This window comes from Pseudophryne corroboree, chromosome 8, assembly GCF_028390025.1.
Source record: "Pseudophryne corroboree isolate aPseCor3 chromosome 8, aPseCor3.hap2, whole genome shotgun sequence".
NCBI lineage: Eukaryota > Metazoa > Chordata > Amphibia > Anura > Myobatrachidae > Pseudophryne > Pseudophryne corroboree.
Genome location: NC_086451.1, coordinates 385,263,910 through 385,279,259, shown reverse-complemented (window position 1 = coordinate 385,279,259; position 15,350 = coordinate 385,263,910). Strand labels below are relative to the sequence as shown.

General features: G+C 45.3%; 1 protein-coding gene across 2 annotated transcripts in view; it reads right to left on the bottom strand.

The window, feature by feature from the left end:
• Nucleotides 1-11,242, bottom strand: part of DPF1 (double PHD fingers 1) — a 225,842-nt gene extending 214,600 nt beyond the window's left edge. The window contains exon 1 of one of the 2 annotated variants that reach the window (XM_063937657.1): nucleotides 11,127-11,242. In XM_063937657.1, coding sequence (XP_063793727.1) covers nucleotides 11,127-11,224 — 98 coding nt within the window. In that variant the 5' untranslated portion in view covers nucleotides 11,225-11,242. The remainder of the gene's footprint in view (nucleotides 1-11,126) is intronic. The other variant, XM_063937658.1, reaches the window with a different exon arrangement.
• Between the last annotated feature and the right edge of the window lie 4,108 nt (nucleotides 11,243-15,350).

Sequence of the window (15,350 nt, the reverse complement as noted above, 5' to 3'; positions counted from 1 at the left end):
GGTATACAGATGCCCCCACTGTGCCAGGTATACAGATGCCCCCACAGTGCCAGGTTTACAAATGCCTCCACAGTGCCAAGTATACAAATGCCCCTCACAGTGCCAGGTGTACAAATGCCCCCCACAGTGCCAGGTATACAAATGCCCCCCCACAGTGCCAGGTATACAGATGCCCCACAGTGCCAGGTATACAAATGCCCCTCACAGTACCAGGTATACAAATGCCCCTCACAGTGCCAGGTTTACAGATGTCCCCACAGTATCAGGTATACAGATGCCCCCCACAGTGCCAGGTATACAGATGCCCCTCACAGTGCCAGGTATACAGATGCCCCCACAGTGCCAGGTATACAGATGCCCCCCACAGTGCCAGGTATACAGATGTCCCCCACAGTGCCAGGTATACAGATACCCCCCACAGTGCCAGGTATACAGATGCCCCCCACAGTGCCAGGTATACAGATGCCCCCCACAGTGCCAGGTATACAGATGCCCCCCACAGTGCCAGGTATACAGATGTCCCCACAGTGCCAGGTATACAGATGCCCCCGCAGTGCCAGGTATACAAATGCCCCTCACAGTGCAGGTATACAATTGCCCCTCACAGTGCCAGGTATACAGATGCCCCCCACAGTGCCAGGTATACAGATGCCCCCCACAGTGCCAGGTATACAGATGCCCCCCACAGTGCCAGGTATACAGATGTCCCCACAGTGCCAGGTATACAGATGCCCCCACAGTGCCAGGTATACAAATGCCCCTCACAGTGCCAGGTATACAATTGCCCCTCACAGTGCCAGGTATACAGATGCCCCCCACAGTGCCAGGTATACAGATGTCCCCACAGTGCCAGGTATACAAATGCCCCCCCCCCCCCCCCCGTGCTGCTTTCGGCGGGACACGGAGGAGAGCGCGGCTATGTTGGGCGGCGGCGTGTAGGACTTGAAACCAGCCGCCGGTTCGAGAGCCAATCAGAGCTCGCGGACCGGCAGCCGCGGCTCCTGATTGGCTGCCGGTCCGCGAGCTCTGATTGGCTCACGAACCGGCGGCTGGTTTCAAGTCCTACACGCCGCCGCCGCCACCCGACAATAGCCGCGCTCTCCTCCCTGTCCTGACAGCTGAGACACGCTGCCGCCGGACTGAGCGGCGGCGTGTCTCACTGAGAGAAGCGGGTGGGCCGGAGCAAACGGCTTCACGGGCCGGAGGTTCCCCACCCCTGCTGTAGAGCCTCGTAGGAGGCCACCATCTTTCCCAGAAGGCGAATGCACTGATGAACCGATACCTGGGCTGGCTTCAGGACATCCCAGACCATTGATTGGATCACCAACGCTTTCTCCACTGGCAGAAACACCCTCTGCACTTCCGTGTCGAGTATCATCCCTAGGAAGGGCAGTTCTCCTTGTCAGTTCCGAATGTGACTTTGGAAGGTTCAGGATCCACCCATGATCCCGGTAGTTGAGTTGAGAGAGCAATACTCTGCAACAGCTTCTCCCTGGAAGATGCCTTTATCAGCAGATCGTCCAGATATGGAATTATGTTCACTCCCTGTTTGTGGAGAAGGAGCATCATCTCCGCCGTGACCTTGGTGAACACCCTTGGTGCTGTGGAGAGGCCAAATGGTAATGTCTGGAACTGATTATGACAGTCCTGTAGTGCAGACCGCAGATAGGCCTGGTGAGGCAGCCAGATCGGAATGTGTAGGTACGCATCCTTGATATCCAGGGATACCAGGAATTCCCCTTCTTCCAGACCTGAGATCACCGCTCTCAGAGACTCCATCTTGAAATGGAACACCCTTAAGTAGGGGTTCAATGACTTTAGGTTCAATATAGGCCTCACCGAACTGTCCGGTTTCGGTACCACAAACAGATTTGAGTAATAACCCTTGTTTTTTAGGTGAGGTGGAACCCGAACAATGACATTTGTTCGTACTAACTTTTGAATGGCTTCCTGTAGGATAGTACATTCTGTCAGCGAAACTGGTAAGCCTGATTTGAAGAATCTGAGGTTGGAGTTCCTGAAACTCCAGTCTGTACACCTGGGCAACAATATCTGTCACCCAGGGGTCCAGGCACGATGACGCCCAGACGTGACTGAAATCCTTTAGTCTCGCTCCCACCTGCCCGATCTCCAGGCTGGGAGGTCCACCGTCATGCTGAAGATTTGGAGGAAGCAGAGCCTGGTTTCTGTTCCTGGGAACCTGTTGGTGCAGGTTTTCTGGATTTTCCCCAACCTCCTCTAAAGAAGGTGGGAGGGGTTTAAAAAAAAATTATTTTGCGGTCCGAAAGGACTGCAGTGTAGGCGTCGGATAAGATTTCCTAGCCGGTGCTGCTGCGGAGTAAAGAAATGTCAACTTACCCGCAGTCGCCGTGGGAATCCACGCATCCAATGCATCCCCAAATAGTGCCTGACCTGTGAAGGGTAGGTTCTCCACACTGTTCTTGGATTCTGTATCCGCAGTCCATTGGCATAGCCAGAGTCCTCTGTGCGCCGACACTGCCATGGAAGTAGCCCTTGCATTAAGCAGGCCAATATCCTTCATGGCCTCCACCATGAAACCTGCAGAATCCTGTATGTGACGTAAAACAAGTCAATGTCACTCCTATCCATAATATCTAATTCCTCCAGTAATGTGCCTGACCACTTTACTATGGCTTTAGAAATCCACGCACAAGCAATAGTGGGCCTTAAAGCCACGCCTGTAGCAGTGTATAGTGATTTCAGCGTAGTCTCAATCTTGCGGTCAGCCGGCTCTTTAAGGCAGTTGAACCAGGGACAGGTAAAACCACCTTTTTAGACAACCTAGATACGGAAGCGTCTACTATAGGTGGGTTTTCCCACTTTTTTCTGTCCTCTTCAGGGAAAGGGAAAGCAACGAGAATTCTTTTAGGGATCTGGAATTTTTTCTCTGGGTTTTCCCAGGATTTTTCAAACAAGGAGTTTAACTCCTTAGAAGCAGGGAAGGTAATGGAGGATTTCTTATTTACTGTAAAATAAGATTCCTCTTCTTGCTCAGGTACCTTCTCAGAAATATGCAAAACATCCCTAATTGCTTCAATCATTAATTGCACCCCCTTAGCGAGGGATGCATGACCCCCCTGCATATCCCCATCACCGTCCCCTGTATCAGAGTCGGTATCAGTGTCAGCTTGCATTATCTGGGCAAGCGTACGTTTTTCAAGATATGGAGGTGGGTTTTTAGACGAAGTAGTGGGTGCTGAATACGTCAAGCCCTCCACAGATTTTCTCAAAAACTGCGTCTCCCTCTCAGTATGTGACATCCTAGTTGAAATCTGGGATATCAGTCCCCTTAAAGAATCCACCCATGGGGGTTCGGATTCAGAAGGCTGAGAAAGTATATTGCAGTCCTGAGTACATGGAATAGACTCCTCAGGAGAAGATAAACACTCTGCAGCATAGGATACAGAGTCCTTAGACATGGTAATGTGGGATATACACATGTACACACACACACAGGAAAATGTCAGACACCGTTTCCCCCAGAATACCTTCAGAGAGACACAGAGTATAAAGAGCCAGCCACACAGCGCCCCAGTAGGCAGTTACTATGATAAAAGCCCGGTGCTGACTAACTAACCTTAATAGGGTAATTAGTATTATTATCACACTCCCCCCCCCTGTCTATAACACCCTGGTACCGCAGAGGTATAGCTGGAGTTATGAGGAGGGCAGCGCTCCCTGTCAGCGTCTTGTTCCTATGATCTGCAGGAAGAAAATGGTGCTGGTGAGTGCTGGATCCGCTCTGAGAGGAAGCCCTGCCCCCTGTTTTGGTGCGCGGCTTCCCGCACTCATTGTTTATACTGGCCTGAGGATTTGTGTGTGTTAACAGCGGGATTAGCCCCTGTTAACTATGTGATCAGTTTAGGGTGTAATGCGCTGGCTCAGGCGCCCCTCAAGTACTGCATGTGTATGCAGCTGAGCCTTCCCGGAGCGCAGCCTTGTCAGCGCTGCGCTCCAACCCTTGTGCCGCCATACCCACCGGCGAGCCGCTAACCGGAATGCCGGCGCCATTTTCCCCACTTTTCTTTCTTCTGGCTCTGTTAGGGGTTGGCGGCCATGCTGTGGGAGTGAGCGGTCGCCTCGTGGGCTTGCGATCAGCACCCTCAGGAGCCCAGTGTCATGTCAGCGGAGTAGAGAACCATTAACTCTTCAGGAAGTTGGTTCCTACTTAAGTCCCACGAAGCAGGGAGGCTGTTGCCAGCAGCCTTCCTGTAAAACAACAAACTCTAAATTTTAATAAAAAAATAAAACTAAAGGCCCGTACACACTGGTCGATATATCTGCCGTTCTCTTGAACGGCCGATATATCGCGGGACCGTCGGCCAGTGTGTACGGCCGATACGTCTGTGAACTCCGTCGTTCACAGACGTATCGCGTCGGTCGCGCAGCACAGCCGACGGCCAATATATCTACCGATATATTGGCGCATTGCTGTGTGTGTACAGGGCGGTCGGCCGACCGCCCGTACACATGCTGCTGCGGCCGGCAGTGATTGACAGCTGAACTGTGCGGGCGTGTGTACACGCCCGCCCAGTTCATGACGTCAGTCCCCGACGGATCTGGGAAAGTGTGTATGCAGAGCACACTGCCCGATCCGTCCATAGATATATCTGCAGATCAATTGATCTGCAGATGTATCTATTAGTGTGTACCCACCTTAAGAAAACTCCTAGGAGCTCCCCTAGCTGTGACCGGCTTCTCCGGGCACATTTTCTAAACTGAGTCTGGTAGGAGGGGCATAGAGGGAGGGGCCAGCCCACACTATTAAACTCTTAAAGTGTCAGTGGCTCCTAGTGGACCCGTCTATACCCCATGGTACTAAATTGGACCCCAGCATCCTCTAGGACGCAAGAGAAAATGGATTCAAGGATTTCTGGGGAATGAGGGAGGCTTATTTACCCTGTGGAGGAGTGATATAAAATAATAGCTGGAAATCCCTGGGGGTGGGTTCGGTTTATATGGTGTGTTAAAAGAGTCCATAGAAAAATTATATAAAATAGTGACTGAAATTACATAAAGGGTTTCATTAAATGAAATAAGCTGATATATGGAGGTGTTATATGCTGAAATTATAAGCAGATATTTTGGGAAATAAAATAATGTATAGGAAGAGCTAGAACATAATATAAGAAAACTTATGTAGTAATTAGAGGAAGTATAGAGAGGGTCTTTTTGGAAGAATACAGAAAACATTAGCCATTGAACGCCATGTTTTGCTGTAATAGTTGATAGCAGACAATGCATTACAAATAAAACATACAGGTATTCAATTAGCTCCGACAATTTCGGAGCTATCGAATTCACCCCTCTGCATATCCAATTGCCGGCTGTTTTCTTGCATTTTTAAGGCATTTTCGCCAAAGCCTTTTCACTTCTTTTTTTTTTTGTGTGAAAAGGCATTGGCAAAAAATGCCTCAAAATCGGCGAAAACGGGCCAGGTTTTCGCAGGTGCGAAAACACATGGATTCTCCGATCCACATGTTTTTCGCTCCTGACGAATTTTTCACCTAGGAGAAAAAACACCTCTGCTATTGAATAGGGCGAATCCCCATTCACCCTAAAAAATTGTGAAAAAACTGCTCTAATTTAATACCCCCCACAGTGAACACTTTTACATTATATATCACTAAGGAAACCCTGGCGTGAATATCGATATGAGTAAATTTATATAAATATATCGAACAGTGATTTCTCTCAAGAGCCCTCACATTTGCCCACCCTAGACCTCTGCTATTTTAGCAAAACCTAGAAAGTCACTGCTGTTATTGATAATACACCAACAATCTGAGTTATATCAGCTTACACAGGGGTCTATTCATGAAGCAGTGAAAAGTGTGGAGAAGTGAGCCTGTCGAGAAGTTGCCCATGGCAACCAATCAGCTGCTCCATACAATTGTATAGTATGCAAATTATAAATGTTACTTTAATGCTGATTGGTTGCCACGGGCAACTTCTCCACTGGCTAACTTCTCCACACTTTTCACTGCTACATGAATAGACCTCCTAGTGCCATATACTTTGTTAAGAGTGTGGAATATGGAGTACTGTCAGAAGTCTCTAATTTCCTGGCTAAGGTTTTAAAGATGAGTCCCTATAATTTATAGTCATTAAAATTGTTGTTTTAGAAATAATTACCTATACATGATAATAAATTGCATTACATATATACTATAATAGGAATTGTAGTAAATTAACCCCCAAAGGGGCAGATTCAATTAGACACGAGGGAACAGCTCCCAGCAGTTTTGCGTAATATGTCTCGGAGGCTGAGTTTTACGGAGGTATAAGCAGTGATCGGCCTCCCATAGTTGTACCAGCAACTGGTGTTCCTTATGTGTGGTTATTCATACTAAGGGGTCTATTCATGAAGCAGTGAAAAGAGTGGAGAAGTGAGCCTGTGGAGAAGTTGTCCATGGCAACCAATCAGCTGCTCCGTAAAATTGTATAGTATGCAAATTATAAATGTTACTTCAATGCGGAATGGTTGCCATTGGCAACTTGTCCACTGGTTCACTTCTCCACACTTTTCACTGCTTCATAAATAGACCGCCAAGTACCCCCTACAGTGTGTAAATTACTGACTCATCTGTGATTCCTATGGCTCCTATGATTTTATATATATATATATATATATATATATATATATATATATATATATATATATATATATATATATATAATATCTTTTACTTTAGTAGGCTACATTTAAAGTTATTTTGATTTATATTTAGCGGAAAGTAGAACCCAGTGGATCTATCTGAGATATTCCTAGGGGTCAATTCAATTAGCTGCAATGGAAGCACCTCATCTCATATCTTGTGTTGGATAGCGCTGACATCTTGTACAGTGTGAGTGAGATGAGAACTTGTACGGTACATGATTTGGGTAGATCAGATCCTGTATTGTACAATGTCGGGGAGATGAGATCTTGTATCTGTACAAGATGGGGGGGGGGGGGGGGTCAGATCTTGTACAGTACAGCATAGGGGAGATCAAATCTTGTATTATACAGCATGGAGGCAATGAGATTTTGTACAGTATGGGTGAGATGAGCTCTTGTACTGTACCAGCATGGAGATAGATCAAATCCTGTATTGAGCAGTGTGATGAGTGAGATGAGATCTTGTATTGTACAGCCTGGGGGGAGATCAGATTGGGTACTGTACAATGTTTGGGAGATCAGATCTTTTATTGTACAATATGGTATGATCTTGAATTGTACAACATAGACGGAGATCAGATCTAGTACTGCGTGAAGATGGTGAGATCTTGTGTTGGACAGTATGGAGATTATGAGATTTTGTATTGTACAGAGTGGGGCGAGATCAAATCTTGTACTGTACAGCAAGGAGAAGACCAGATCCAGTATTGTGCAGTGTAGGAGATTAGAGCTTGTATAGTACAATGTGGTGGTGAGGAGATCTTGTACAGCATGGGGGAGATCAGATCTTGTATAGTACAATTTCATGGAGATCAGATATTGTACTGTACAGCAAGGAGAAGATCAGATCCAGTATTGTGCAGTGTAGGAGATTAGATCTTGTATAGTACAATGTGGTGGTGAGGAGATCTTGTACAGCATGGGGGAGATCAGATCTTGTATTGTACAATTTCATGGAGATCAGATATTGTACTGTACAGCATGGGGGAGATCAGATCTTGTATTGTACAATTTCATGGAGATCAGATATTGTACTGTACAGCGTGGGGGAGATCAGATCTTGTATTGTACAATTTCATGGAGATCAGATATTGTACTGTACAGCATGGGGGAGATCAGATCTTGTATTGTACAATTTCATGGAGATCAGATATTGTACTGTACAGCGTAGGGGAAATCAGATCTTGTATTGTACAATTTCATGGAGATCAGATATTGTACTGTACAGCGTGGGGGAGATCAGATCTTGTATTGTACAGCGTGGAGAATCAGGTCTTGTATTTTACAATGTAATGGGGATCAGGTCTTGTACTGTACAGGGTGGGGGATATCAGATCTTGTACAATAGGAAGGAAATCAGATTTTGTAATGTACAATGGGGGTCATTCCGAGTTGTTCGTTCGTTATTTTTTTCTCGCAACGGAGCGATTAGTCGCTAATGCGCATGCGCAATGTCCGCAGTGCGACTGCGCCAAGTAAATTTGCTATGCAGTTAGGTATTTTACTCACGGCATTACGAGGTTTTTTCTTCGTTCTGGTGATCGTAATGTGATTGACAGGAAGTGGGTGTTTCTGGGCGGAAACTGGCCGTTTTATGGGTGTGTGCGAAAAAACGCTACCGTTTCTGGGAAAAACGCGGGAGTGGCTGGAGAAACGGAGGAGTGTCTGGGCGAACGCTGGGTGTGTTTGTGACGTCAAACCAGGAACAAAACTGACTGAACTGATCGCAGATGCCGAGTAAGTCTGGAGCTACTCAGAAACTGCTAAGAAGTGTCTATTCGCAATTCTGCTAATCTTTCGTTCGCAATTTTGATAAGCTAAGATTCACTCCCAGTAGGCGGCAGCTTAGCGTGTGCAAAGCTGCTAAAAGCAGCTTGCGAGCGAACAACTCGGAATGACCCCCAATGTGTGATATTTTATTATACAATGTGGGGTGAGATCAGACTCTATATTGTACAATGTGGGTGGAGTTTATACCCTACATTTTACAGTGTTGAGTATCAACATCTGTCTTCTGCAATGTGGAACAAGATCAGGACCCCATTATATAGTGCAGCAATGTACATCCTGATGAGTTCAATGTGTAGGGAAGATCAGGTACAGTTTGGTGAGTTGTGCAGTATATTTGAAGAGAGGGAGATCAAATCATACACTGTATAGTATGGTAAAGTGTGATAACACAACTGACTGCGAGTAAATCATACCACAAACCGTACAATGCGGGAAGGTTAAACCTTTCATTGTACAATACAAACATGTATAAACCAGCAGTTGGTGCTCTGAAAACTGGGGATCTAATTTAGCTGCAGGTAAAACAATTATATTTTAGTGATATATATATATATACATATAAAACATGTGCAACCATTAATATAAGGTATGCAAATGTGATTAAAACTGTCCACTGCTACAGTAAGGCTGGCCTAGAACAAGCACATGGATGGCTGGAATAAAACTCATTAACAAGCTATTTGCATTGCTAATAGGGAAAAAGCATGCAAATACTACAATACTACAACATGGTACAATTATTTAAAAAAAATGCAAGAAATGTATTTGGATTATTTTTGGCCAATTTTTGCAAGATGACTTTTTGAATAAATGATGCAGTGTCTTTGTATTGTGTACGATGTGTGTGTGTGGGGGGGGGGGGGTATCAGACGATGCAATGTACAGAGCAAGAGGCCGTTCAGACCCTCTAATTTAGAGTATGTAAAATAAGATCCAACACTGTACAGTGTGTGTACATAATCTATTTTGTACAATTTGGGAAGATGTCAGTTCCTCAGTTGTTAAGTGTGTGTGGTGATTATACCCTCTGCTGTATTGTGTATGTGTGGCGGTAGCGACAGGCTCAGTGGTAGGGAGTTACTTTACCATGGCTATGTATGTATGCAGTGATGAAATCACGTGCCATGTATGTCTGGCAATTTACTAAGCGTGAAATAGGAATCTTTGTATATAGCAAACTCTACTTGAATTACTGACTGCATGGGCAAGTCATATTGAGCTGACACTTAAAAATACAATGATGTAGTTTTGTGGTCATGTCTGTCTAGTGGATACGAAAATGAATACAATAAAGATAAAAATGTACTACTTAGTTAATTAGGATTAAAAATGCGCGCGCATAAATTACAATTCAGAAAATAAATGATTTACTTCATTATTACTATCATACATATCAGTTTACAATACATAGACACACAAATACATATAGCATCTGTGATCCCTATACATGACTATGAGAACTGTGTCTGCAGTCACAGACAGGTCACAGACGCCTCCTGTATACTCTCTACACCTGTTATTATATCATGGTGTATATATTGTGCCAAAGATATCTAGCTCCAGGTCACACACGCTACCACCTCTGCAGAAAGATACATGACAAATGTGTACAGAACGCAGAAGAAGTTTCTGCCATTGCATCTCTACGTACATAGTGTCATTACACAAGTCAATATAAATATCCTTTCTTGCCAATTTTACATCAGCAAAATGAAACAGCATTTTAAACGTGCATATTATAAATAGTTTAATAAAGGAAATACTATATTGGGAGCAATATGCATCACAAGAAATATAACAATACTAATATTAATAAGAGGGAATACAAGGACCAGGAGGCACATATGGATAATACACATGGATAATGGAATGTTCATCTCGTGGACTCAGTCAGCCGGCTGTAACACTGACGCACTACACTGAGCTGTGCAGGGGGTATGTGGGTGCATGTTATCTCATACATACATAATAATAATAATAATAATAATAATAATATGATAGACTACAGAGTAAAATGTCACGGGGATTAGTCAGTTCTCAGCCACACTGAGTGGATAGCATGCAGTACAGCAGTGAAAGGGTGCACAGCGGACAGTCACATGGGGTTCAGTCTCTCCAGATGTGCAGAAGGAATTAAGGACAGTATGTGCTCACAATGCATACAGCTTACCCCACGTCCCACTTCTCTGTAACATAGTGCTGCAGAGTTCCTATACAGTCAGGTGGCTACAGAAAATACAGAGGGTGCAGTGACAGCTCATGTCTGCACACAGGCTGCTGTGCAATCCAGATGCCAGACCCACTTAACATGTGCCCTTTCTATACAGAACCCTAATAAAATGCAAATAATATAGAGTGCAGGCAGACACAGAGAACTGCTGACTAATAGAAGTCAGGTGTCTACTACATACACTGTAGGTGCTGATACAGAGAGAGGAAATATGCTGCACATGTACATTACTATCAGACTGCTAGACACAGATACCATGTATATACATTACTGATTGTGCAATTGTGCATACATACATATATACATATATATATATATATATATATATATCTGCAAGATGCAAAAATAAAAGTCATGCATGCACACATGCACTCACACACACGCATGAAATGGGGTTGAGTTATGTCACACACATGTACTCACGATTTGAGGGGGTTGTGCAGGGCTGTGTTCATGGTGCTGCTGGGTATTAAGCAGGAACACTGCAGCCCCTCTAATATCACAATACTGTACAATTTCATTCATTCTGCAACCAGCAGCCAATCACGGGCCCAGATGAGGGAAGCCGGCCGCGGTGTATGCTGGGACTTGCAGTTCTGGATGATGATAGGTATTGGCAGAAGAGAAGGAAAGGACTACATCCCCCAGAGTGCACTGTGGGAGACAGGTCTGGGAGGCTGACGGGGCCGGCGATTGGTGGAGAGGATTAGGGTACTGTAAGAGGGGGAGGTGGGTGACAAAGAGAGGGGGAAGACAGGAAGGAGGGGGGACGTACAGGGGTGCACGGCTTTGGGAAAGGGGGAGTGAGCTAAGAACACATGAAGTGGGGGGGCAGACTGAGGGAGGGGGCGTCTGGGCACACAGGTAAAGCGACATCAGGGAGAATATGAGACAGGCGTAGGGTGTAAGGGAATGAGACAGAGTGATGGAATGAGTCAGGTAGGTCAGGAAATACAATGAAACAGATGGTGAAGATTAGGTTATGGAGAGACATAGGTCACAGACAGCCATGAGCGAGACATACAGAGATTATGGAGAGACATACAGAGATTATGGAGAGACACATACACACATTGTGGAGGGACAGAATATGTAGTGATATAGGGGGCTATTCAGTACGGATTGCAGATTGTGCTAAAAAGCAGAATCTGCAATACAGTCTTTCGCATGCTGGGGCCCCTATCGCAGGGAAAACGGGTGGGTTGGCTGCAGTATTTTTGGCGGCAGCGTGAAGTCACACGTAGCCGCTCCGATCTAAAAATTGGCGGCGGACCTCCTACATACGCAGCCTAGCTGCAGTGGGCCATCCACGGCTGCTGCGACCGCAATTAAATTGCGGTTGCATCCAATGCGGTCACATCACATTCAGCGGCCGCGCACTGCTACCGGGGTTATTGGGATGATGCGACCTGAATAACCCCCATAGACAGGTTATTTAAAGACATAGGCTACAGAGAGGCATACGCAGATTATGGAGAGCAAGAGGGACAGAATATGGCGACACAGAGAGGTTATGGAGAGACACAGGAGCTCATTTATCATTGATCGAATTGCAATGTGATCTGGGCACAATATAAGCACCCAGGATGGCATTGCAGAATGCAACCACATTGGCCAGATATATTATCTGGAAACCCCATGGGCTACCACATTCCGAATATTAGTTAATCTGGCAGCATTAAAGGATGCGGATGCTACCGGAATGGAGGGATCGCAGCAGGTATCAGAGATACCTGCTGCGGTCCCTCCTACATACTGGAATACTTAATTGCAGGAATACTTAATTTTGTGCCTAACACCCGAAAACAGAACAAATGGCCCCATAGAGACAGGTTATGGTGAAACATAGGTTATGGAGAAACATCAAGAGGTTATGCTCTGCGATCAGGTCAGAACTGCGCATGCGTATGCACCGCAATACAGGCACGTTGTACGGGTGCAAAGCTGATCGTTGCTGTGCAATGGATTTTACGAAGAATCCATTCGCACAGCCAATCACAAGGAGATTGACAGGAAGAAGGCGTCTGTGGGTGGCAACTGACCGATTTCTGGGAGTGTTTGGAAAAAACGCAGGCGTGTCCAAGCGTTTGCTGGGCGGGTGTCTGACATCAAATCCGGCCCCGGACAGGCTGAAGTGATCGCAGTGGCTGAGTAAGTTCTGGGAAACTCAGAAACTGCACAAAACTTTTTTGCAGTGCTCGGCTGCACATGCGTTCGCACACTTGCACAGTTAAAATACACTCCCCTATAGGTGGCGGCTATCTGATCGCAGCGCTGCAAAAAATAGCTAGTGAGCAATCAGGTCTGAATTAGGCCCATAGGCTTTAGAGAGACATACACAGATTATGGAGATGCAGAGAGACAGGTTATGGAGAGAAATCGGCAGGGTATGGAGAGATGTAGAGAGTGTCAAAGTCGAAAAATATCATGATGCATACCCCTTGTACTAATCCCTCATGCACATGCACGCTGCTCGTGCACCTGTTCCCCCGTGCGTGCACATACCCGCAAGTTGCGTAAGATCGCTCCGGCGATCGTGCGCATGAGATGTGTATTTACGGTGGAGTTTGTGAGCGTGTAGCGTGCGACTCGATCGTAGCATATTTAACCCAAATAGTGCATTTTGTAGTTAATATCCCCCTAGACCATGTCAGCGAGTATGATTAGTTTAAACTGTTCCTGGACGGAGAGATTCCTCTTTGCATGATAGGAAGGGTCAGATAAAGGTTGAAAGGTGGTGTCTAGTATCCAGCTGTAGGGTATTTTAAGAGTAACATTCCGGTGTTAGTTAGGAAAGGATCGCTCGCTCCTGCGTATAGTTATGTACAGAAGTAGATTATGAACATTAACTGTATTTGCTGTAAATTACACATGCGGCGGGAATCCTGAGGATACCTCCCACCAGAGCAGTTGGGGAAAGACACAGCCCACCTGTTCAAATCCACCTATGACCTTTGCTGTAATGTAGAGACACATCCCTGTGTCCAATGAACAATGAGATTACAGGTACCATTGTATTGTGAATGTATGTTGTGTATATAAAGACCACTGTTGCCTGGCCAGCCTCATGTCTCTGAAGGCTTTCTACCTGAACAGCTGAGGACTGGATTCCAGGTCGCGCATGCGAAAGATTCCCCACGTATGTATATTCTCTGTAGCCATTGTTCGCCATTGTTCGTCTTATTCTCTGTTATTCTGTTAGATTTCTGTGTTAGCTTGTAGTGTATAACTTGTATTGTTTTTCCCCTTTTTCTCTGAATAATCCACGGCAGTGTTAGAGCTGTTGTGGTTTTAACCAAACCCGGTGTTGTGTTTTCACTTTCCTGCAAAGGGCTCTCTTAGCGTCTCAATCGCTCAAACAGCATACACATTGTTAAGGGTTTTAAGCGTTACATCATTACAGTATTTGACTACTAAGGTTTAGAGTATAAGCATATTCTTACTGTGTTTTATTGACAAGGTTTAAAGGTTATCAACTGTGTGTGCGCCCGCTGTGTGTATTCCATACACTCAGCGCAGCGTGTGTATGCCAAGTGCGTACCACGTGCGGGACTCTGTACGCAAATAGCGTACAAAGTGCGTAGCACGTGCACGTGGTATAGCGGCTCCACGGTATTAGTGTATAGCTTTATGTTTAAAGATAATAATTGACATTATCAATTGGGAGCTCGTCCGGTTCTCCTCATATCCACAGCCTAGCAGGACAAGGCAGACTTTTATCTATCAGCAAAGGGCGGGAAGGTAGTATCCCCTGTTGCCGTTTTGTGGTCGGGGATACATTAGTGCTGATTAGATAAGTGTCTGCTCTGCTTGGTTTGAAGGGATGCTGGTGGGATCCGGAAGGTAAGAACGTAAAGCTATTGTTTGGTTTTAAATCTGGTAAATTTCTGTTTGGTGCCAACTGCGCACGCAACACACGTAACACACGCACACACCTGTATTTCATTTGTGTATTTTCGCATATCTACCCTCTTGTTTGCCATTAGCATTGATCACGTGCTGAGAAATTTGTTGCTATTTTAGTTAAAAGTAAAGAGTAATATTTAAGGGAGTAATTGTAAAACACACACGCAGCCTGACCCAGTTATAAAGGTTTATACAGGAGATACTGTGTGGTGTTAGTAAGCGATTATAGTTGAATATCGTTTACATTTATAGAAACGTGTTATTTGTGGTACTGCGGGCGTATCCGGCCTTTGTACACGTGTCTCGAACAGCGTACGGGACTGCGTACGAAACGCAAAGGCCTACACACGTGGCGTGTTTACGCAACGTGCGTACAGATATGCCCACTAAATACAAATCACATGATAGCATTGTTTAGGCGATACGGTAGCCACGCGATAATAGCACAAATTTGTTCAGTTTCCAATATTTTAGTTTAAAAGATCCTTCTCTTATTGCATCACCTCTGGGATTAGCCTGTTTTACCTGAATGAAAGTAATTTTCTGTACAGAAAAATCGAAGTGTATATGAGTGAGCAAGAGTGAGTGTGCAAATAAAGGTTTTGTGAACCCAGAATTCGGGATCCCGTAGGAGACCACATCAGGTGAGTGGACACTTGGTGGCGTGGGAGTGGCTTTCTCACGTTAACATTGTATAAGGTATAAAGGAGCAATTAGTATTACAGCAGACCAAAAGGTCGG